Below are 24,238 nucleotides of genomic sequence, written 5' to 3' on the forward strand. Positions count from 1 at the left end.
AATATATAAATCAATTATATATCCAAATTAATTATTAATATACTATTAATCATAGTTGTCCATGTTAATCTCAACATGTAGTGTTGCTATATATTTAATTTATAAGATTTAAAACCTAATTGTACAAATGGAATTAATTTATAATTGTTTTTGTTTCACACGTCTTTATATAATCATGCAATTGTTGATTCTATGATAAATAACAAATATCTAGTTATAGTATATCCATGCATTAAATATTTTGTAATTATTTTTTAAAATGATGATTAGTTATCTCAACATTGCATATAGTGTTGCTATTTAATTTACAAGCCTAATACCTAATTACATAACTAATTACTCATGCAAATATCACTCCTATATAGGGTGATATCATGTATCTACCTTATGTTGTTCAAGCGTCAAATATTTATTTTAATCAATGATGTGACATATTCTACCTAAAATCTAAAATCAAAATTGTTTTTCTTTTACTTATTTTTATAATCATGCAATTATCACTTGAATAACAACACATTTGTTTACTTATAGTATCCAAGCATCAAATATTCATAACAAATGCTTAAAATTACTTATACTGTCACTATTTAAAAGTCTAAAAATCTAATTACGCGAACCAGATTAGTTATACTCTAATCAGGAAATTGGACACCAAATAACCTTATCCCCACCCCCACACACCCTTCAGAAAAAAAAACTATGATCTATGGATATATTTTCTCATTTAACCATAATAAGTTAATATGATTTGATAAAACATTAGATACGAATAAGTTTTTATAAATTTTAATTTGGAATCATTTCCACAAGACCCTTTTTTTTGGTTAAACATTGGGAAGTCCACCATTTAAACTTGGGAAAGTCCAAATATAAGCATGGGCCAAGATTTGAAGGCCCAAATGGTAAAGGATCGCTAAACAACAGTTTTGGGCCCAAATCACTAGCCCAATTATTTTTTATTTAAGGGGAACTTTCACATATAGTCACTTAAAAATAGCTTAATTACTCTCCATAGCTATAGTTTGGTAATTACAATTTGTAGCTAAATGTTATAGGAAGGAGATAGGCGAGCGAGACTGGGAGAGAGAGGAGAGAGGCGAAAGAGCGAGCAAAAAGTGGGAGAGAGGCGAATTGTATATGTATAATGGTTAGCTAATTTTATATTATACATATGTATTTGTATATGGTAAGTGAGATTGAGAGAGAGAGGAGAGCGGAGAGCGATACAGGGAGATGGAGGAGAGAGAAGAGCTAGAGAGGGTAGAGAGTGAGAGAGAGGTGAATTGTATATGTATATTGGTTAGATAATTGTATATTATAAATATGAATTTGTATAAAAAAACACGCGAGATTGGGAGAGGGGGGAGAGAGGCGAGCAACAGAGGTCAGAGAAAAGAAGAGAGGTGAATTGAATATGTATATTGATTAAATAATTGTATATTATACATATGTATTTGTATATTCTGGCGAATTACATATACAAATGTAACTAATTATACAAACCCGAAGTCAGCCCACATAATTAATGTATAATGTTAGTCGTGAGTGGTAATTATAACAAACTATAGCTATGATGAGTAATTAAGTAGTATAAGTTTGTATAACCACTTAATTTTCCCTTTATTTAAAGCATGTACTATTCTGGGTTTTGACACAATCATTTAATTTATAGCCACTTTTTTATTAAAAAAAAATTGCACATATAGCACACCAGAGATACTGTATTTGAGAAAAATGACTTTTTAAAAGAAAATAACAAGATTATATATATATTTTTACTTTTATAACAAATAACACTCACTATAACAAAATTAGTTCTTAGGGGCAATAAATATACATATTAACTAAGAATATTAAAGTATTTATCATCATTGTCATTAAAATCAATATCACTATAAATTTTAGAAACATTAACAAAATATTCTTATTGCCTCTAAAGATACATATTTAACGACAAAAAATATTTTCAGTATATTAACTAAAAAATAAATAAAAATTCACTTATTTTTCAAGAATATTTTTTTTATAAAAAACATTTTAAAATAAAATGTGGGACAAATATGGTTGGATTAAAAAATAAAATAAACATAGTATCTTTTGTTAACAATAAGGCACATGTACTCATGGCTTATATTTTAAAAATTATAATTATATATATGTTGGTAATTTTTTGGTTAGATGCATAGTCGTGGGAAGACACTATGACTATAAGATCATATTTATAAAATCCACTTAAATATATCATGATTGCTTAATAATCCTTGATAGCCTTATACATAATATGGATTACAAAATCATCATTTTTTATTATTAGAAGAAATAACTAAACACTTAATTAAGAAAAAAAAAAGAGAAGAAAAACAAATCAAAAACTTAGAAGAAGTACCATTATTTCATATATTTTCATAATTCTCATCCAATTTGATACAATATTCGTTAAATATTTGACGAACACCGATTATTACGACTCATTTTGATAAAATAACCATGTCACATCCTAATCCTCTGTAGCAAAAACATAGATCATAATAGGAATTATAGTATGTTAGTGAAAAACTTACAAGATAATAAAATTGCAAGATTACAATTGAAAATAAAATGAAGAAAGTAATATCTTTAGGCTGAGGCGCGAATATCTCGCTCTCTTTAAGGAGATTCAAGCCCACTGCAGCAAATGTTTTCACCGGTCCAGCAGTAGTCCTCTTTGACTTGTCCCCTCCAGGATACAACAGCCTTCACAAAGTATAACTCAACAACTCTGGACAAGAGTTGAGTCCAAAGCTCCACAAAAAAGAACACCTCCCTTCAACTAATAAGAACTCTCTTTTAGACTAACTCTTTCACTCTTTGTTTTCTCTTATGAATTGTGTGTCTCTAAAACCAAATGAAGACTACCACTATTTATACTACAAGAAGTCTTCCTAGCAATGAATAGGAAGATAATGGAGGTAGTAAATAGTGAAGATAATGGCCTTAGGAGTTACATAGGTTACAATGGGAGTTACATAGGTTACATAAGTTACAATGGGAGTTACATAGGTTACAATGGGAGTTACATAGGTTACAAAGAGTAATGGAGGAATTAAGAATGAAATACATTGATGGATAACCAATGTTAATGGATGATGTAGAAGTCATCCATTCCAATGTTCATTCTTATAACTCCAAAATAAAGCAATTTAATATGTTAAATATTAATATTAAAATGCTAATAACCTAACATAGTATATATATAATTTTCGATAATTGACACACTTATTCCTAAGTTTTATAACCATGAAAAGAATACAAATGTTATTAGTGCTTATTCGACGTTATTGACATATATCATATAAAAGAAGAAAAAAAAGGTGAATAGAGAGGTTACCTAGATAGAAGAACATGATATTCAACGTTTGTTGGTGAGCTCCAGGTTGATTCAGGGTTTTGCCGAGTCTTTACTATGTGTATTCATAGTCGTACAGTCATGGATTTCGGTGGAGGCTTTGTAAACATTGTAAAGCTATTATTTGTATTCATAGTTTCACTTTCACATGTATCGATTCATCTCGTCGACATGTGTTGTATATGAAGCTTCTCATTAGTAAATCTATCTACATAGTAATTTAATTTCTCATCATAGGTCACTTGTAAAACATGTGTTCATATGGTATTTGTCCGCCTTACCTAGCGTTGGAGTGTGACAAACTCAAACATATGTTGAATGATTACTTTGAATCTATCTCCAAACATAAGATATCAATTTTGCTAATTTCTTATTAAATTTAGTGCATATGAGATACTTTTATTCTATATCATTTTCTTCTATTACATTTATATAAGCCTATCGCAATAGACTCAATTGTTCCATTGAACCATGTGGAATTTGCATATTACACGACTCATTAACTTTGAAAGAAGTGTTTTTTGTTGGATCGATGGAATTTATCGTACCTTCATGTGGATCTAATTAAAGCTATAAAAAGTCTTTGCTATAAATAAATATAAAAAAAATATAATATATAGTTTAGGAAATTCAATATTTTAAGAAAATAAAATCTGTCATGGACCCACCTAATTCACCACTTGATCCAAAGTTTTTATTTCGAGTTAAACGAAGTTTCCCAAAGTCGCTGTTCTAAAGAATCGATTTTTTTCTCAAAGAGTTCAAAAGGATTCATAGATTTAACGTAATTTATTGGTAAAGATTGAATCTTTTTGGGATTCTGAGAAAATGGGTTTGCTTGAAGGGACTTTTCTTGATTGGGAATATGAATCTTATCCATCATATGAAGATTTCGCTGTTCTTCCATTGTTTGCTCTCTTCTTTCCATCTGTCAGATTTTTGCTTGATAGATTTGTTTTTGAGGTAATTTTCTGTTAATTTTTATATTTTTGGTTATGTTTAATTGGTTCTAAGTGATTCAGTCTTGAAATTTCTGATTTTTTGGGATTTTTGTGGATTTTTTTGGTTCTAAGTGATTGAATGTTTTTAGTTTTATGATCTATATGTTATTAACTGGTATTTGAGTGTGGTGATTGTTGTAGCTATTCGTTTGAACTGTTAGTTTTAGAAGCAAAACTGATGATATTCATGAAGAATAAATGTTTTGATTGGTTGAAGGTAGAGGTCAATCTGTTATGATAGTTAGGTCTAACTCAACCCTAGAACTAGCTCAAGAGGTGAGGAGAGAGTAGAAACCATCCATGCCATGATTGACCTTGTGGGACTTGGTTGAACATCTGGAGCGTGGACAATTTTAAGATGAGAGCTCAACATTGTGAATGAGAATTGGGATGTGTGCAGCTCTTATACCATGTTATGAAACTTGGTCCTTATTCAACGCTAAAAGTTAGCTCAAGACGTGAGGAATGCCCAAATCATATAGAGACTACCCATCCCATAATTGAACGATGTGGGACTTCTTCAACACAATCAATCTTTAAATAGGAGAAGAACTCACATTCATAGGTTAATGTTTGCCTATATGTAGAGTGTGTGATATACTTAAGTTTCTGTTTTTTGAGGAGATTGAGAAAATGGGTGGCTTCAAGGAATTTTTGATAGAGAAATGAATCATACACACCATTCAAAGATTTTGCCGTTCTTCCATTGTCGCCCTCTTGTTTCCCACCGTCAGATTTTTGCTTGAAATATTTGTTTTTGAGATATTTTCAGCTTTGAATTCTGCTCACTTTTTGGCATATGTTGTTGAATTGGTTAGGAGTGATTCAGTCTTGAAACTTCTGGAAATTTGGGATTTTTGTGCTTTTTTTCGTTGTATTTTGATGGGGTTAGTTTTTTCTGATTCTGGTGTGGATGAATCTGAGTTACAGTTCTACGATATCTATGTTCATTGACCTTTTGAGTGAGGTAACTTTTTTTAGCTTTTCTTGAATTGCTAGTTCTAAAGTCCTACCCAGGACATTTGTATGTAAGAAATTAAAGCTGATGATATTTCACGAGGATAAGTATTTGGATTGGTTGAAGGTTCTGAAAGCGCATTATATCGGTTAATCAATCTTGAAGTAGGAGAAGAACTCACATTGCTGCGTTAATGTTTGTTTATGTGTAGAGAAGGGGAGTATACTTTGGTTTCTGTGGATGCAAAGTTGTTGAGATGCTTGTTGTGATATTATCAGATTCATGAAGAGTACATACTCTGTAGAGCTTTACATGCTTAATTTCTTAGTAAACTATGTGCAGTAGAGGGAAAACTTTACTGTGATCGAAATGATTCCGTTTCCCTGTTCCTTTATAATTTTTTTAATTTTCTGATTTAGCAATTAAGCAATTGGCACATACATTTATCACTTAAACAGAGCCATACTTGGACAAATTTTAGCTAAAGGGATGTTACGATATTAATGCGGTTAAAAAGGAAGTGTTAAAGCAAATTATAGATATTGAATATACAATTCATGTACGCTAACAACAACAATTACAACTAAACCTCAATTGCAAGCAAGTTGGGGTCTTCTATATGAATTTTCACAGACCATGTTGCTCCTTTTAAGCTCATCTCAAACCAATATTATACATAATTAAAATAAAGAATAAAATCGAAATAGAAAAGATACAATTCCTGTAGGAAACAGAAAATGATTGAAGTGGTTTGCACTAATAAAAAGCTTTCTGACTCACCAATTGAAAGAACTATGCTTAAAAGAAGAGGCAGGCTGACATGAAAGACAGAAAGTTGAGGTACGAAGCAGTTGATAAAAATGAGGCAAGTTTTCTCTAAAGCGACGTGAATAGTAGTGTTGCTAGAGTCTTATCAAGTTGAGGCGAACTTAATTATGTAAGGGAAGTCTCATCAAGTTTAAGGCGAACATAATTATGTAAGGATCTGGATCTTGCTTTGTCCTTTTCTAGTTTCCCTCCTTTCAAGTTTCTAGTCTTCGATGGAACTTCTTTTCTTAAAAATCCAATGTAATGCTGCTCTTAGAACATGTAGAATTTTTAAAATTCTTTCTAGTTTCTACATGAATTGTTCTTCTTAATGATCTCTCTTTCAACATGGAATCTATGTACATATTGCAGAAAGTGGCCAGAAGGTTAATATTTGGAAAAGGACAAGAAGTGGTAGAAAATGAGACTGATGACCGGAGGAGAAGGATACGAAAATTCAAAGAATCAGCATGGAAATGTATATATTTTCTCTCTGCAGAAGTTTTTGCACTTGTGGTGACATACAATGAGCCTTGGTTTACAAATACCAGATACTTTTGGGTAGGGCCTGGTGATCAGGTCTGGCCTGACCAGATGTACAAGTAAGACCTGTTTTTTTAGTTCCTACTTGGTGTCCTTTGTGTGTAGCTCTTCTCTGTTGCATTACAGAGGGTTAGGGATGAGGATGGACGGTGACTGGTCATGTATTGAGACATAATTGGTAAAGTTCGCAAGCAAGAATAACTGTTTTTTTGTGATTCTTGCAGACAGAAGATACTGGCTTATGACCTCTTTTTCCATAAATCACAACATTTTAAAAATCTAGATCTGATGATTTTTAATTAAGCTTACATATTTTTGATTCATAGTCTCTGCATATTTGAGTGACTGTCTTGTGTAAATTTAGGTCCAAACTGAAGGCACTTTATATGTATACCGGCGGGTTCTATACATATTCAATATTTGCGCTAATATTTTGGGAGACAAGGCGCTCTGACTTTGGAGTTTCAATGAGTCATCATGTTGCCACTGCAATTCTTATCGTCTTATCCTATAATATCAGGTGTGTTTTTTGTTGAGGTGAGCTTATAGCTTTAATAAAGGTCATTTTATTTGCCTGAGATTTTGCTGGTATATAAGTCCATATTTAGCAAAGGGACAACTTGAGGGTATTCAACTGCTCAAAGCCAGACATGATTGGAGTGGGGGCTTGTCTGAGTTATTAGTTTAAAATTCCTATTGGAAGCGGATGCATGTAAAAAACAATTCAGCTACTAGAAATTATCCTTCATTTTGTGTAGTGAAGGTATTCTTCTACTGACAAGGTCGATACTCTTTTGGGCAACTCTCTCAATCATGCAAAATTGAATATGGATTGCCTTGTTCTTGTTCAAAAACTTCCTTCTCAGAAGACTTTTATGGTAGAAAAGATTCATGAGATTTTCTAGGATCCTGAGGGATGTGTTACTCTGTGAAAAATTGAGTTTAATGATGTCATCAATATGTAAAGCTATGAGTCGTGCTATCATATAGGTAAGATATGGGCATGTAACATTATTGGCTTTCTGTTTTCATTCTTTTGCAGGTTTGCACGTGTTGGTTCAGTAGTTTTAGCCATTCATGATGCCAGTGATATATTTCTCGAAATCGGAAAGATGTCCAAATACAGTGGTGCTGAAGCTCTTGCTAGCTTTTCGTTTATTCTTTTTGTTTTATCCTGGATTATACTTCGCCTCATATACTACCCGTTCTGGGTTCTTTGGAGTACAAGGTGAGTCATAGGTGCTTTAACTTTTCCTATTTACAAAGAAGCTAGTTTCTGTTTCTTAGTAGGAACCCTTTTCTTTCTTGATTCAACCTTCTTAAATAAATATAGAAGCACCACCTTATGTGGTTTTCTTTGCTTTAAGTTACCATTTGTTATGGTTTGTTGATGAAGAAGTTCAAACTAACATAATCCTTTAGGCTTTAAATCAGCTTTCCCTGCATTGCCTTGATCCCCCCAAAAAAAGAAAAAACTGATAAAAAATCAGCTCTCCCTGTATTGGTTTGTGCCATATCCTAGGCACACTGGTTCCAGGAGCTAATTATGCTGTGTATTAATGCTCAGTTCTTAATTCAGGGGATTCAGTATAGTCAACTATCTCAGTATTGAGGAGTTGTTGATTGATTGGTGTTAACGTTCAGTTCTCTTTTGAAAACTTCATGTGTTTTTGCAGAAATATGAACTTACTAGTTAATGTTACCCTTTTTGTGAGAAATAGTCGTGTATGTGATCTATGTGAAAGTTCTTTTATTTCTGTAAATGCAGTTATGAAGTTCTCCAAACCCTGGATAAGGAGAAGCACAAAGTGGATGGACCAATTTATTACTATATCTTCAATTCTCTTCTATTTTGCTTGCTGGTTCTTCATATATATTGGTGGGTGTTGATATACCGGATGCTTGTTAAACAAATCCAAGCGAGGGGCCAATTGAGCGACGACGTTCGTTCTGGTAAGTTAAAGAGCCACATGCTTATATTGAACATCTTGATGTAAAATTTTCACTGCAAATCATTGCTAAAGTGTCCACATAAGCACCCAAAAAGAAAAACTATTTCTCATGCTCCTTCCTCCTGAACTTCCGACCTGGTAGCACATCTCTGACAGTTCCTGTCATCATCTATGAACACCGAACAATTTCCACACACACCGTAGTTTGTATGCATCTGACAATGGTCTGCAGACGTTTGATTTCCTCTCCTACTCTTTTGCACATAAAACACCATATGATCTGAACTCTCATTCTTTTCGTCGTGTTTCCTGCATAAACCGCTTCCAATGTTGTTAATCGCAATAAAAAATAATACTTGTCCCAATGCCCTAGGCACCCATTAGATGTGTGAGGAAGCTTTATGTTTTCTCATCTTAGAACTCGTTATAGGCAGATTTCACCGTGAAAATGCTGTCCTTTGATCCTTCTTTTTTGCACTGTTTGTGACTGTGACTGAGGGATGAGGAATCTTTGAAGTTTTGGCTTGGACCATGACTCCTTAACTCTTGATGAAGCGAGTTTAGCACCTGTAACTAAGAGGAAGGGCAATCCATTACTCTAGACGATGTCTGACATCTCATTCATTCCTGCAGAAATCCATTTGTATTAAAATCCTCCTCTATAACCTACCTTATCTCCATTCTGACATGAGTCCAGATAATTTCCGGAACTCCAAATAGACCCCTTCCTGCTGACCCATAGACTCTCATAAACACCAGGCAATTGTGCTACCCACACTCTTTAAAACTATGACAATGGTGATATTTCCTTTTCTTATGTCCCTGAATTTGTTTCCAGTACGTTCTTCATGAAGTTTATTAAATTTTACGCAATGTTACAAAGGGATCTCTACTATGTTGGCTTGCTTCATCTTGGGAGGATAAATTGTTTTTTACTTTTTAGAACATGATTCAAATAGGAGTACTTGTTTTTTGTGCATAGTTTCTAGTCTATACGTCTATAGTGCATCTATATAAAGTACTTTGTTTTAAATAATGTTTACGGGACTGTAAAAAACTATTAGGATTAAAAACGTGGAGTTAGATAATTGGGCTTTGTAATACTGCTTCCACAAGCTGACTGGATGTGGGATTGTACAATACATGTTTGGCTACTTCCATATCTGCAAATTATAGAAAGTGAAACTTCAAAAACTTGTACCGTCGTTAAGGCCATTCAATATGAGGAAAAGAAGTATTCATTTTTCTGAGAGATGTTTAGTCTAGGCTCTGTATTACCAATCGTCACAGACTTATTTTGCTGCTATTATTGACTCTCTATGGAAGCAAACTGTTTTTTACCATCTTTCAATTCTGATCCTTGATTGCGTTCTGCCTCATGCAGATTCTGAAGATGAACATGAAGATTGACCGTGTCTGAAAACTTCTACTGCTGCTATGTTCATGTGAAGGTAGTTGATCAATCTTAATTGATTTGGATGTTAAATGGGGAAAAAAGATACACAAAAGGATCACAATAATCAGTTTTTGTGAATTATGTGGTACTTGTAAATACACAATTCTAATCTGTCAAAGAGGCACATGTGAATATTTATGTTAACGCTATGGAGATCTTGAGGGCATTCCTGCTTTATCTAAACTCAGAATTGCCATTCCTTTTGTTTTAATTGCAAAACTTTGACCATCCATTGCTGTGAAGTTCTACATGTCTGCGAAGTTCTTTGTGAAATAACTCACATTGTTATTTTCTTGGCCATTCTTGAGCTCAGGTGACGAGGGAAAATATCTCGACTTGTTATTTATGTTTGTCGTGCTTTTCTTTTGCAGAAAGGAAGCAACCAAACGCTCTTAAGAACTTGTCGGTGAACTGAAGCTTCTATGCTATTAAGTTGATGCTTTGGCTCATCAAAACTTGTGATTAGTTGAGGTAGGTTGAAGGAACTTCATTAATGGAGAAGGAGGCCATTTGATCATTTGTAGTTAATTTTACTCCCCATTTTCTGGTCATTGACACTGCCATAGGAATATTAACATCTTATTTCCTCTTTCTATTCTGTAATTTTTTGGCACCAACAATGTGCATAATGACTTTGATTTGTAAAATATTAGACTCGAAACCGTTTCGCGCCCTAAGGGAGTTGATGTAAACTTATTCATTATACTTCTGCAGTAGTTTCCAGTTGCACTTGAAAAATCACATTCCAGTCTTGCATGGTTTCAACAGTGACTGGATACTCCTTTTCCAGAATTTGCTTTGGAGTTTGGAAATGCTTTCCCTTTCCTTATTTGAGTCGAGGGTTTATCGGAAACAGTCTCTCTATTTTTACACGTTAGGGGTAGTAAGACCTCGTTCGTGGGATTATATTGGATTTGTTATTGTTGTCAGATTCCATCCACAGTTCAAGTGAAAGATCATGAACAAGTTAGTGTGGCCTATCCTCACATTTGAGCCAACTTCAAAACTTGGAAGCTCACTTACCCTCCCTCCAGCTGACTTGAACATTCAACTTATCGATTAATAACGGGAGGTACTTTAACACATAAAGAAAAGCCTTTTTTTCAACAACAAATCACCCTAACCTACCTATTTCATAATAAGTCTCGATTTACTAACGATCAATTTGATGTGATCTTGACGAGTGACATTTAATATATCTTATAATACTTGTCCAATTAATTTGTGTTCTCCTTGTGCAATTATTTTCAACTTTTAGAAAAGCATGAAAAAAAAAAAAGAAAAAAAAGTGAAAATTACATATTACTATTAAAAAATACAAAAAAGTATGTATAAAGTAAAAATAAAAATTAAATTATATCCCACACAGTATTGAATGTTCTGCAAGCAACATTTTCTTCAGTCGAGTTGATTATCAGTGTGTCCCTTCTCGTCGGAGCTGTAAACTCATCTCCATTTTTTCCGGTGGAATCAATTTGTAAGTTCCTTATTTCCCTATTCTCTCCCCTAATCGCTTTTTTCTAATTGAATTGGGTCTCTAATTTGCTTCAATTTTTCAAATTTGTATCGATAATTTTTTCTTTTTCTACAAGGTTATAAGTATTTGCTTGATATCCATGTGATTTTCTGGAAAAAGGGGTAACAGAGATAGAATATTTCTTTACATTTTGGGATTTTTTTTTTCTGGCGCAGTGAGATCCTAGATTTAGAGGTTAGTGGGTTTCGGAATGATCTATTATAGTTATACCTTTTTTTTATTGCATGTGTATACGAAGTTCAAGCTGAAAGCACTAGTTCCACCTCTTGACTTGGGGAGAAAGTAAAAAAAAAAACTTCATTTATTGAATGAGAAAGGAGATATTTTGAGAAAGCTTTATGTGAATGGTACTTGTAAGTAAGCTTAATGTAGCTGCTTAGAATGTTTATTTGAACATAATTGCTTTGAGTCTATTTCTCAAAAGGATATTTGGTTTACCCATTCTATTGGTTCTAGTTGTTGTTGTGAACGAATGAATTATCTTTGTTTCCTTGTGAAGAAAGTGCATGTATTGTGTTTGTGCAAACCAGTAATTTCAACTTCTGGTGTTTGAGTCAGTTAGCTATTAGACAAGAGGGGGTTGCTTGGATGGTAAGTACCCTCCACCTCCAATGCTAAGGTTGTGGGTTCGAGTCATTGGGCTAAAAGGTGGGAGCTACTAGGGAGGGGTAAAAAGAAAGAAAGAAAATCAGTTAAGTGTGCTTGTACCCAATCTCTAATCACTCCCTTGACATTGGCCTTAATGTTACTATGTGAATTTGATAGTAGTTGATATCTGTAACAATTAAGAATCCTTTTGTATTCCAAGAACACTAGTTATAAGAGAACCCTTATGAATAATACAAAGTAAAGGAGTACTGCACAAATAACAGAAGCAGTTTTGTTTCTCAAAGAAGTAAGAAGCGGTTCTACTTTTTCATTTTCTGAAAAGAATAGCAGAAGTTTCAAGTTGAATTTTCACCCTTCCCTTTTATCTGCTACTAAATAACAAGATGTTTCACATTTCTTTGCTTGCATTGATTGCATTCTTCATGCATATTTCTGTCAAGTTTACAGTTGCCATGAAGCTGCTTCTCTCTCTCTTTTTAAAAATAATATCATGCTGATTTCATCTTTTGGTCAGATAACTGTTTAGTTCTTCTTTTTCTATTTTACTTTTTTAATTACTACTCCCTCCGTCCCATTTTATTTGACACATTTTGACTTGGCATAGTTTTTAAGAAAAAAAAAAGACCTTTGAAACTTGTGTTCTAAACAATCCTTAGATATATGTGTGGTTGCAAGTCATTTAAAAGGGGAATTTTAAAGTTAATTTGTTTCTAGTTATAGAAAGGTGACATTCTTTTTGGGATGGACTCAAAAGGAAAGGATGCCACATAAAATGGAATGGATGGAGTATCATTTTATGTATCTTTTGTTTTATGTTTTCACTTAATGATTTTTTTTTGAGAAAGGTGTTTCTTTTTCTTTTAGGATCACTTTAGAATCATATGCTAGCAACGAGTACTTGATTTTCCAAACACATTCTTCAAAATTGTTAGGACTTCATGTTGCCAATTGATCTGTTTGGACCCCTCTTGATATTAGGAAGTTGATTGCCACTGTTCCTTTTTTTTTTATAAGATGGAAAAATGTTTGTAGAGTTTTTCCTTCTTGAGTTACATGATCCAGTAGTTATTGTATTTATTAAGCTACTCCCTAGACTAAACCAGTGTTTTTTAACAGCCATCACTTCATCGCTTAAAGTGATGTGGGTGATACCCCGTGCCCTTAGAGAAGTTTGTGCTTCAAAAACTGGTGCACAAACTGATTCCAACGAGGTCTCTTTTTCGAATCTCAACTTTGAGTAGTTGGATTAACATGGACATGATTATATCTTTGATGCTTTAGTTGTATGAATTGCAACTTAGTTTTAATTGTACTAAACTCATGGTTGTTTGATCATTTCTAATTTCTCTTAAATTGTGTGCTTTGCTTTAAAGAAGTGTGCCCTTCACTTCTCTCTTTTCGCTTCAAGCCCCATGGATTTAATTGCTTTTGAAATCACTGGATTAGACCATGTGGACCAGCTACCATCCTTTCTGTAAATACAATGATTGCGCGTAGTAGTAATTTGGATAGGGGCATCTTCAAGCCACTGTTTTTGAAGTGAATCTCTTCACCCTGTTCAGTAACCAGGTCTTGATTTCTTTTCCTTCATTTATCTTTTCTCAAGTTCATATTTTCAATGATGTCGGCGAACGAGATGCTAACTAGATACTCTAGGCAGCTCATTTGGAGCAATGTCATTGATCACCTCAAAATTTTGTGATCAACCTGAGTTGGAAGCTACATGATTTGCATTGATTTGATTGTCTTGCCAATTTGGGGATCTCCAATTGTTATTGACTTATAATGTTATGGTCTCTATTGTCCGTGCTTTGGTGTTGCAAGCTTTTACATTGACTAATGTCGTTTAACTTTGTGGCAATTACTCTCTAGCTTTCTCTGTTCCTGCTGGAAGAACCTTGGCTTGATAGTTGAACTTGCTTTATTTGTTGATCTCCAAATTTTGTCTAAAAGGCTATGTTCTTAAGCTCTTTGACGTGGCGATGTGCTTTGGCAATTGAATTGATTTACAACCCATAGGAAATATGTCCATATGTTGCAACGTGTAGAGTGATAGAATTTTGTTGAATATTTTGCAGGTGATAGGTTGACCAAACAGATATGGAAGACATACTAACAGAAATCCCTCCCCCTTCAAGGTTCTTTTTGGAAGATTTGAACAACTTTTGCCCTCCATCTCCTCCTTTTCCCTCTCCATTCCTGTTGTTTTCAACTCCTGACCGGGAGAAGTTTTCTCGTCCTTCTCTCCTCATCATTGCCATGTCTTCTCCGTCACTTCAAGTTTTTCATCATGTTTCTTCCAAAACCCTTGTTGGAACTGTTATCCTTCCTGAGATCCCATTCTCTGGCAATTCGGTTGAACCCTCTCTTAAAGACAAATCATGCAATATATATGCCCTGAATGAAGATGATAACTTGATTATGATTGTGTGTGTTCAATATCCAGTTACTGCAGAGAGATCTCATGCAGTCGCAAAGCTACTGATTGGAGAACAGGTTATCCCGGAAAAGGTCTTAATTTTGGATTCCATCCGAAGTTGTAATTTTAGAGGAAGACTTTCACCCGATGAAGCATTTGCATTTAAGCTGGAATCATCTGCAGAGAGAAAAGCAAAAGCTGATGGCCATCAAGATTCACCACTGGTAAAATGCGCAGACTATCTTCCATCAGGAAGTGTTGTAGATGGCCTGGCAGCAGCTTTATTGAGCCGATGTCAGTTAAAGAAGATAAGGGGAACTCTGTGTGTTTCATGGCCTGAAGTCGGTGTTTCAGTTATATCACTCGTTAAGTCTCTACTGCTCAAAGATGTCCTCTCCCGCGTGAAGCATATTGACATGAAGAAGCTTGAGGAGGAATTTCTAAAATTAGGCCGGAGTAAGGATTTCCTTCTTGAATCTGAACTCTATACATGATATCCCTGGTTTGAATCAAATGGCCCTTCTTCTGATCCCAGTAACGCGTAGATCGTCCAATGTAGTTCGAATAGAGCAATATTTTCATCATCTCCTGGATTTTACCAGCTTGACATGGTTTACCATGCCATATCAATTTTATGTTTTATAGCTACTTAGAGTGATTTTATAGATGTTTATGGACGACTTACATGGTCAGTGTATGAAACACTATAAATTTAGGTACTTTGAGACAATCTTTTTATTTTATAACATTTTATTTTGGCCAAATAAGCCTTTGTTGTGCATTGTGACCATCATTCATAGCTAAAATCGTATATAGAGAATGCTAATACTTATTCGCATCGGATATTTATATCAAATTACATAAACTTATTATAATAAAGTGCCATAATTACATAAACTTATTATAATAAAGTGCCACATAGCTTGAAATACATTAAATATACCCTGATTTTGTCACATTCAAATGTATCGCTAAATTCTTGCCAAGTTTAAGTTTAAGAAAGTACGTTCAATACTTGTTTCGACTTTTTATTAAAAATATTTGAAACGCTTACTATGTCATGAGGTAGATCGAATAAGATTAATTAAAAAAGTAAAATAGTGTTAGTAAGACTGTCAAATAATTTGAAAACCAAATAAACGATTCACACAAAATTTTATCAATAAGCCATAAAAATTCAAGATATGTTCCAATTACTCATAAAAAATAATCAAAATTTGAACCAAAAATGTTTAATATAAACACTTTTATCATTTGAGATATCAAAAAAAAAAAAGGTGTCCAATATGTAAATATCGTAAATCAGAAGGATCAATATATAAGTTGAGTACTTTTTACAAATTTCACTTAGCAGAGCAGAGAGCAAAACCCTCAATACTCAAAGCAAGCAACAATGGAGGGCGCTTCGTACCAGAGATTCCCAAAGATAAAAATACGTGAAGTTAAAGACGATTTCATGAAATTCGAGCTCCGGGACACCGACGCCAGTATAGCTAACGCTCTCCGGCGTATAATGATAGCTGAAGTACCTACTATAGCTATAGACCTAGTTGAAATCGAGGTCAATTCCTCTGTTCTCAACGATGAGTTCATTTCTCATCGTTTAGGGCTTGTGCCGCTAACTAGTGAACGAGCGATGAGTATGCGTTTCTCACGTGACTGTGATGCTTGTGATGGTGATGGACAATGTGAGTACTGTTCGGTTGAGTTTTATCTACGGGTGAAATGTCTTAGTGACCAGACGCTTGATGTTACTAGCAAGGATTTGTTGAGTTCTGACCATACGGTTGTTCCTGTTGATTACTCCGATGCTTCCTCGAGTTTTGATAATACTCCTAATAAGTGAGTTTTTCTCTTTTTGTTTTGTTTGGCTGGATTGAATTTTTTTTTTGGTTGTCTCAGAGGTCTTTTATGTATATAAGCTTATTTTTACATATAGGCGTTGAGCTTCTAGGGCTATGATAAATCTGTGATGTAGATAGTTCCTTATTGCTTGCCCAAGCCTAGTCTAAGCTCCCGTTTGGCCATAGATTATGAAGTGAAACTTGAAAAATTGAGTTTTTGTAATTTGTGTTTGGACATGCAATTTTTTACTTGGTAAAAGTTGAAGCTTTGTGAGTGGATGTACCAACAATCTAAAAAAAGCTTTTGGACATGCATTCAAGCTTAGGGAACTTGAAATACTTCCGTGGCCACACAGATATTTGAGGATGAATTCTCGGAAAACTACTCCTAAAATGTATGGTCAAACGCTAGCTAAGTAGTTTGGGCTTGGGACATTGTCGTTGTCATTGCCTTGAATATGCATATGGACAGTTTTATGTATATGCGTGTTAAGCTTAGTCATATGTATATGAGTGTTAAGCTTGGTTGTATGTATATGATGTTAAGCTTAGTTGGGTTATGGTAACTCCGCCAGTGATAGTTTTTTGTTTGCCATCTGGCTGACTTGAACTGGTTTGAGGCCCTATTGTTGTTATTTTTTTGAAAAGGTACAATTTGTACATATATAAAAAATCAGCATTAAGGCTGCTGCTGGGGGGAGGGGGTTGTTATTATTGTTGCTGTTGCTGTCATATTCTCTAATAACTTTGTGCATGCAGGTGTTAAGCATTCAATTGAAATACGCTCTCTGTTTGTCCTGAGTTGTTTTTAACCTTAATCAATTATAGGGAGGTATTATGAACCTTTACTATTTGAAAAGATTGGGAAATGATACAAGGTACTAGTTAATTTAGGGTCCAGATGTTTAGAATGATTAAGTTATAGTTTGATTGGTGACAAATTATAGTAAAGTTGTCATTTTTAGGATTCGGAATGAGTCATTTGTTGATTTTTTTTTGTATATCTGGGTATTTTTATCTCTATAACTGCCAATGATGACTTGCATCATTCTGCTGTGGGTCAGTTCTTATGTTCTCATCTTTTTTTCTAGAGATTGTGGACCGGGCTTGGTGATTTTAAGAATTTTTGTGTTTGAATGAAATTATGTTTCCAATTGGTGAATCTTTTTTTTTCTGCAGATGCACATTAAGGTGCCCTTGATATATCATTTCATGAAGTACAGTAAGAACATCCCATATTTCTGTTGAATTATTGTGCTGTGCATTTCGAGAAAAAGTGATTAGATATCAATCAAGCTCCTAGTGAACTTAGTAAATAGGGTCTTCTGTTGTATCGACACAACAGTAGTTTTGAAGGTGGTATTAGTTAAAGAATACCATGTGAAGAAGGATCTTAGTTTATCTTAATCGGGACTTTTTGTCACAGCTAATATAAGAAAGTAATATTATTTCTAATATGCTTATTTGGAGATTTGTGGTGCAGAAATGCCTTGGTTTATACGGGCTGACTATCCTGAGGATATTTATGATCTTGCTCTATTTTATGCAGGGGAATCATAATTGTGAAGCTACGACGTGGACAGGAGTTAAGGTTAAGAGCTATAGCACGGAAAGGAATTGGCAAAGATCACGCGAAATGGTCACCTGCAGCAACTGTGACTTTCATGTATGAACCAGAGATCTACATCAATGAGGACATGATGGAATCCTTGAGTCTCGAGGAGAAAACAGAATTAGTTGAGAGTAGTCCCACAAAAGTCTTTGGCATTGACCCCGAGAACAAACAGGTTGGTTGAACTTCGTACTTTATATGTTTTATTGCTATAAAATGCTATACTGCTATACCTGAACATTCCTCTTCTGTTCAGCACTATGTTGGGTTCCTATTACTTTTTCAATGAACAGCATGTCATGCTTTATGTGGTGATGAATGAAACGCTCCCTCTGTCCCATTTATCCTGACATTATCTCTAAGATTCTTATCATGCTCAGAGTCTGCCAGTTCACGGTATACCGATAAATGATTCACTTGACTAGGAAACTGGGAAATGCATGATAGTTGGAAATCCTAGTGAGATTCCTCTATGTGGTAGTAGATGGCCCAATATGATATGGGTCTATGCCTCTGGTGAGATTCCATGTTTTTTTTTGAGAAGGTAACATTTTTTGTATAACTATTTGCTGCATAAAAACTACAGCTATCCATACTTGCAAGGAAATATAGGAAGATGTACTAAGATATAACCTACTTACAGAGATCCTAGAACATCAATAAAAGATTCTATGTCTTCCATATATTCATGTTTACACCAAAAATAGAAAAGGGCTAGGCACTTCATCTTCAGTTTCTGGATAGAGCTATCTTTAATCTCTCTCTTTCCAAACCGTCCACCAAATGCAAGCAGGGATAATTTTCCATCTTTCTTTCTGTTCTGATTTAGTGCTATATTTGTTCCAGCACTTCGAAACTTCAAGTGTATCTCTTGAGATTCCAGTTTCAAAAAAAACAAAAAAAACTTCAAGTGTATCTCTTGGCATCACCACATGATCCCTTTTAAATTAAGGAAAATCCTCCAAAGTTGTCCAGTTATCAAAGTGAGACTCCATTTTTAGTTGTTTGTACATAAGAGTATGTCAAAGATCCATTTTTTATAAAGTGACTGTATCAAAAGGTTCATTTTTATTAGTTGAGTGTATGAAATGATTTCATTTTTATAAAGTGAGTATATCAAAAGATCCATTTTTTATGAAGTGAATATATCAAATGATTCATTTTTATTAAGTGAGTATATCAGAAAATTCATTTTTGAAGTGAGTTTAAATGATTCGTTTTCTATAAAGTAGTATATCAAAAGATTCATGTAAAGTTAAATAGAACTAAAATGAGCTATATTTTTCTCTTGGGAATAGATCCTGGATAGGTCTTGGCAAGTGCAGGAAAAAAATTACACTTTTCACAAAATTTGACACATTTTCAGATGAAAAGAAAGTATGTGTAGAACAGTTAATTTGGCATAGAGGGAGTACTTGGGCTTAATTGGTTGATACAGCTATCCTGGATTGCTTGTGTGTAAAAAGTATGAGCAAGCTCCTCATATGTGGTAATAAATAACTGTGGATCATGAATTGGTTATTGCATATTACCATTTTGTTTATAATTTCGTCTGATTGGTAAAAGTGGTCATAACTAATGTATAGAGACCCTTTTAGTTCCTTTTTTTTTTGTTTTCTGGAATCTGTTCATGAATTGTAGGTTTGTTAATGTGTCACAAACAACAATTTTCTTTCAGTAATGTATTGGTATCTATCTGTGGAGAAATTTTCCATGTACTCACACCTGAACTAAGGGTGATAACTTCCACTGGGATGCTTTGAGCTTGTTATGGTAGAGAGGATATAGCAAGAAAATTAAGAGAAACTAAGGGGGGAATGTCAAACCTAAGTAGTCATCTTCCGTCCCGCTTTCCTGAAAAGTTGACTCGGTTCGTCGTTAGTGGTTTGGTCCGGGATAGGCTTTTATCTCTAATGTTTTCTCTTGTGAATATGATGAACTCTGTTGTGTTCCAATTGAGAAGCAATGACAGAAAACAGTTAAAGCATGCTGGAATATTAAAACCAAAATTTCTGGTTTACGAGCTATTGCATAGGAGAGGGGTTTTCCCTTGTCGTCCAAAAAAAAACACTAAAATTTCTGGATATTTGTTAGATGTGAGTAAAGCAAAAATTTTCACGTGAAGCATCATTTTTTTGCTAAATCTGAATGTGGGGGTGTAATAGTGTATTGATTTTTTTCATTACATTGACTTTCTATGAGCTTATTTAGGAAAATGCTAATTGCTTGCTTTTTGAAATGAAAGAAAAAGAAACAACTGAATTTTATCATTTGATTGTAAAGGAGAATTTCAGCATTAGGACTTCTAGTGGTATTTCTGTTTATTGGTCAACTATAACTTCATTAGATATAAAAGATCTGAAGAATAGGATTGCAACTCAAGGTATTTTGGCTAATAAAAGCAAGATTTAGAAGATCGGACCAAAACAAGATTTTGAAGCCTTCATTACAGAGGTTTATATAGGGATTTTAATTCTAATAGAAGCCACCAAATTCCAATCAGACCTATCAGTCATAATCATTTGTATGAGGGGTCGCATGTTTTCCTTTCCATTCAGCATATTGTAAAACAAAACAGAATTAGTTTGTTCTGGGCTTGCTCGTTGGTCAATCTACTGAAGCCTGGAAAATGAGGGAGATCTCATCTTTTAACCTTAGTCTGATGACAAGGGAAACAAGTATTAATAGGTTAATGAGAGAAGCAACTTGAGACATCTCCATTTAATTCCTTTTATAGGTTTGTCATGGATATTCTTCTCTGGGAAGCTCTACTCGTAACATCTCCAATTTCATCTTCATCTTTACAGGTTATTGTCGTTGATCCTGAGGCATATACTTACGATGATGAGGTGCTCAAGAAAGCTGAAGCCATGGGAAAACCTGGAGTTGTAGAGATACATGCCAGGGAAGATAGTTTTATTTTCACAGTTGAAACAACTGGCGCAGTCAAAGCTTCACAATTGGTGCTCAATGCAATAGAAGTGCTTAAGCAGAAGTTGGATGCAGTACGCCTTTCAGATGACACCGTTGAAGCAGACGATCAGTTTGGAGAGCTGGGCGCTCATATGCGTGGAGGTTAAAAACCGCGATAACTGTTCATGTTTAATATATCTCCTGTAACAAGACATCCTTAAACTAACTTACCCATTTTCCCTTTAGCAACTTACCTAGACTGATGATGGAAACGTAGGACACTGTTTCTGTTTCGCTTAAGTACATGTTTTTGTCCATTGTTTTGTACTGATACTGCACTTCCTCCGTTGGATTTCATCTCGCAATTGATCATCAATCACCGTCTATGGATTTTGTTTCGAGCTGAGTCTATTAAAATAGTCTCTCTATCTTTACGACTCACGAGAAGGTGAAGGTTGTGTACACAATCACCTCACAAGGTACGAATAAGGCTATATATGCATCACCTTTCCCTTATCTATACGTTTTGTATATTATTTATGTAAATAATATGCATGTCCAAACGATAGTACGTGAAAGGATAAAACATTATTACTTCAAGTAAAAATAAAGTTATTTAGAAATACTACTTGGCTGATCAGTTGCTTATCCAGAAAAGGAGGAAAACAACATGTAACAATGGCTTGTGTTATTATATGAAAATTTTAACACAGTGGTCAATTCTACCCTTGAATTCACTCTATTATTACCATTAAACCACTGTCTACTCCTCTATTTAAACATTTTTCTTTCCAAGTGTTATTATATGAAAATAAAGTAAAGTAGAAATCAATGGCTTGTGTTACTAAATTGCAAGTTGAGAACATTGTGTTCCCATCAAAAGTGGTGAAGCCTCCTAGTTCCAACAATACCTTTTTCCTTGGTGGAGCAGGTTTTCTTAATTAATTTTTGCACAAAAAATGAACTTTTTTTTTTTAAAAAAATAATCTATCGATAAATTAACTATATCTTGCATGTATAATGGTGTACGTCTTTACTATGACTATTTTCATGATAATAACTCAGTTACTTGACTACTAGTCTATAATGTAATAGCTTTGCCCTATATGAATGTTAGTAACTCAGTTATTTGACTACAAATATTGTAATCCCCTTTCTCGTCCCCAATTAAATAATAAAAGTGTAATCTTGCTTACTTTGTCATGAGTTCCGTGTAAGGGAGGAGGGTTGTCGTAGGGTGATAGCTCGTAAAACTTGTCAATTCAGGTTCAATTTTTAACTCAGCATGTTAGAGCTTGCATGTGGTAGGGTGGAAGTAAGCATAAAACTTTTTAATTCACGATTAATCAAACTTGTTTGTAACTGAGACGTAGTTGTTGTTGTATAAACTATGGATCTAATGCAGGACATAGAGGTTTAGAAGTTGAAGGGAAATTTGTGAAGTTTAGTGTGATAGGAGTGTACTTGGAAGAGAATGTTGTTCCATTTCTCGCGGTTAAATGGAAAGGGAGAAGCTCTGAGGAGTTGACATATTCACTCGAGTTCTTCAGAGATATCGTTACAGGTATTTGCTAAGATTGAAATGTCAATGTTATAGATTAATGCAGTAAAGATATTGCTCTGGATTCTACTATAACTCATTTGATTTAGTGAGTACTAAATTTTATACACTCTGCATTATCCGTCCTGAGTTAAGTATGACTTGGGAAATCCTCTACATCGGAGTTAATGTTTCACCTATCTTAGGTCCGTTTGAGAAATTCATGCGTGTGACGTTGCTGTTGCCCTTGACTGGCAAGCAATTCTCCGAGAAGGTGGCAGGAAATTGCGTTGCTATTATGAAAGCGACAGGAAACTACAGTGATGCAGAGAGACAGGCTATCGAAAAGTTCCTCAATGTTTTCCAGAGTGAAACTTTCTCACCTGGTGCTTCCATCCTTTTTACTCAATCAGTGGTTGGATCATTGACGGTATGTATCACTTGCACGTTGCATCATCGAGTTATTAGGATCCTGTGGAGTGTAGGCTATATGCATGCATCAAAAAATCGATTGTACTATTCATCTATAAGTAAGTTTCATTGGTGTAAACTTCTATATCCCTTTTTTTTCGGTGTTCAGATTAGCTTCTCTGACGATGATTCAGTTCCTGGCACGGGGAATGTTGTTATAGAGAACAAGCCGTTGTCAGAGGCTGTGCTGGAATCGATGATTGGCAAGAACGGAGTTTCCCCTGCAGCAAAGCGTAGTCTTGCTAAAAGAGTATCAGAGATGTTGGAAAAGAGCAATGCTGAGGAGTCTACTTAGGATTCGATGTGATGTTGTTAAGGTTGGCTGAGTATACTAGACGAATAATTTAGCCTAGCTTCTGAGGGTGTGTTTCGATAAATATTTTTGAGTATGGAAATAACTTATGACAATAAGTGATGGAAACATTTCACTGTTTGTTGTGTTTTCATCTTCTTTTCAAAATATGTTTGTGTTTGTATGCATCAAGTACTCAATAAAAATACTCTCTATTGAGGTGTTTCACCTTTATTGATACTCATTTGGTATCAACAAGGTACTTGTTAAAGTATGGTTGACATGATTTCAAATAATTAAGCTTTGGCATAATACACAAATATGCCCTTTAACTTGATTTCAAATCATATTTATGCTCTTCAACTTTGGATGTGCACAAATAGACACTTAAACTTGTATAAAGTTGAACAAATAGACACACATGTCCTACATGTCACCCTACATGTCATTTTTTGTCCTACGTGGTGTCTTACGTGTATTGTGTCATGTAGGACTCATGTGTTTATTTATTTAAAAGTTGGATAGTTAAAGTGTCTGTTTGTACATTATGAAAGTTGGAGGTCAAAGTTAAAATTTGAAGTCAAGTTTAGGATCTAATATATGTATTATGTCATTAAGCTTTGGTTGCATATGTGATGTAGTACATTATGAACAATTCTAAAAGGGGAAAAATTATAGTTGTTTGGGTTGGGATAGACGAGTAGTAACGTTGCTGAGATGGATGTAAGGGCATAACAGGAGTCCGGACGGATAAGAGTAGGATTGAACTTATTCGGGTCAAGGTGGGAGTGGTCTCCATGGAAGATAAGATGCGGCTTGTGAAGAGTGAGATTGAGATAGTTTCGACATGTGAAGAAGAAATGTGCGGATGCCCTGCTAAAGAGGCGCGAGAAGTTGGA

The 24,238-nt window shown here is 34.4% G+C and overlaps 4 protein-coding genes across 4 annotated transcripts; all 4 read left to right on the forward strand.

The window, feature by feature from the left end:
• Positions 1 to 4,003: 4,003 nt before the first annotated feature.
• On the forward strand, positions 4,004 to 10,873 carry LOC107020389 (ASC1-like protein). The gene is made up of 7 exons (XM_015220731.2): positions 4,004 to 4,348; positions 6,524 to 6,753; positions 7,059 to 7,214; positions 7,737 to 7,922; positions 8,463 to 8,647; positions 10,031 to 10,097; positions 10,474 to 10,873. The coding sequence occupies exons 1-6, from the start codon at positions 4,214 to 4,216 to the stop codon at positions 10,054 to 10,056; spliced, it is 918 nt and encodes a 305-aa protein (XP_015076217.1). The 5' UTR covers positions 4,004 to 4,213; the 3' UTR covers positions 10,057 to 10,097; positions 10,474 to 10,873.
• Positions 10,874 to 11,425: 552 nt separating this feature from the next.
• Positions 11,426 to 15,434, forward strand: LOC107020390. Its single transcript, XM_015220732.2, has 2 exons — positions 11,426 to 11,579; positions 14,327 to 15,434. Exon 2 carries the CDS (start codon positions 14,349 to 14,351, stop codon positions 15,159 to 15,161), a length of 813 nt encoding a protein of 270 aa, XP_015076218.1. The 5' UTR covers positions 11,426 to 11,579; positions 14,327 to 14,348; the 3' UTR covers positions 15,162 to 15,434.
• Positions 15,435 to 15,997: 563 nt separating this feature from the next.
• On the forward strand, positions 15,998 to 21,437 carry LOC107020391 (DNA-directed RNA polymerases II, IV and V subunit 3-like). The gene is made up of 3 exons (XM_015220733.2): positions 15,998 to 16,509; positions 18,061 to 18,298; positions 20,931 to 21,437. Exons 1-3 carry the CDS (start codon positions 16,061 to 16,063, stop codon positions 21,201 to 21,203), a joined length of 960 nt encoding a protein of 319 aa, XP_015076219.1. The 5' UTR covers positions 15,998 to 16,060; the 3' UTR covers positions 21,204 to 21,437.
• Positions 21,438 to 21,834: 397 nt separating this feature from the next.
• LOC107019217 (chalcone--flavonone isomerase-like) lies at positions 21,835 to 23,610 on the forward strand. Its single transcript, XM_015219774.2, has 4 exons — positions 21,835 to 21,967; positions 22,442 to 22,600; positions 22,783 to 23,006; positions 23,157 to 23,610. Exons 1-4 carry the CDS (start codon positions 21,868 to 21,870, stop codon positions 23,340 to 23,342), a joined length of 669 nt encoding a protein of 222 aa, XP_015075260.1. The 5' UTR covers positions 21,835 to 21,867; the 3' UTR covers positions 23,343 to 23,610.
• Positions 23,611 to 24,238: the final 628 nt, after the last annotated feature.

Source organism: Solanum pennellii, chromosome 5 (assembly GCF_001406875.1).
Source record: "Solanum pennellii chromosome 5, SPENNV200".
Lineage (NCBI taxonomy): Eukaryota > Viridiplantae > Streptophyta > Magnoliopsida > Solanales > Solanaceae > Solanum > Solanum pennellii.

What these genes read in the sequence shown, in the direction of transcription:
- LOC107020389 (XM_015220731.2), top strand. Translation starts at nt 4,214, where the DNA reads ATGGGTTTGCTTGAAGGGACTTTTCTTGATTGGGAATATGAATCTTAT. An exon ending in GTCTTATCCTATAATATCAG is followed by an intron (nt 7,215 to 7,736) that starts GTGTGTTTTTTG and finishes ATTCTTTTGCAG; the next exon opens with GTTTGCACGTGTTGGTTCAG. An exon ending in TGGGTTCTTTGGAGTACAAG is followed by an intron (nt 7,923 to 8,462) that starts GTGAGTCATAGG and finishes CTGTAAATGCAG; the next exon opens with TTATGAAGTTCTCCAAACCC.
- LOC107020390 (XM_015220732.2), top strand. Translation starts at nt 14,349, where the DNA reads ATGGAAGACATACTAACAGAAATCCCTCCCCCTTCAAGGTTCTTTTTG.
- LOC107020391 (XM_015220733.2), top strand. Translation starts at nt 16,061, where the DNA reads ATGGAGGGCGCTTCGTACCAGAGATTCCCAAAGATAAAAATACGTGAA. An exon ending in TTTGATAATACTCCTAATAA is followed by an intron (nt 16,510 to 18,060) that starts GTGAGTTTTTCT and finishes TATTTTATGCAG; the next exon opens with GGGAATCATAATTGTGAAGC. An exon ending in TTGACCCCGAGAACAAACAG is followed by an intron (nt 18,299 to 20,930) that starts GTTGGTTGAACT and finishes TCATCTTTACAG; the next exon opens with GTTATTGTCGTTGATCCTGA.
- LOC107019217 (XM_015219774.2), top strand. Translation starts at nt 21,868, where the DNA reads ATGGCTTGTGTTACTAAATTGCAAGTTGAGAACATTGTGTTCCCATCA. An exon ending in CTTTTTCCTTGGTGGAGCAG is followed by an intron (nt 21,968 to 22,441) that starts GTTTTCTTAATT and finishes GATCTAATGCAG; the next exon opens with GACATAGAGGTTTAGAAGTT. An exon ending in CAGTGGTTGGATCATTGACG is followed by an intron (nt 23,007 to 23,156) that starts GTATGTATCACT and finishes TTCGGTGTTCAG; the next exon opens with ATTAGCTTCTCTGACGATGA.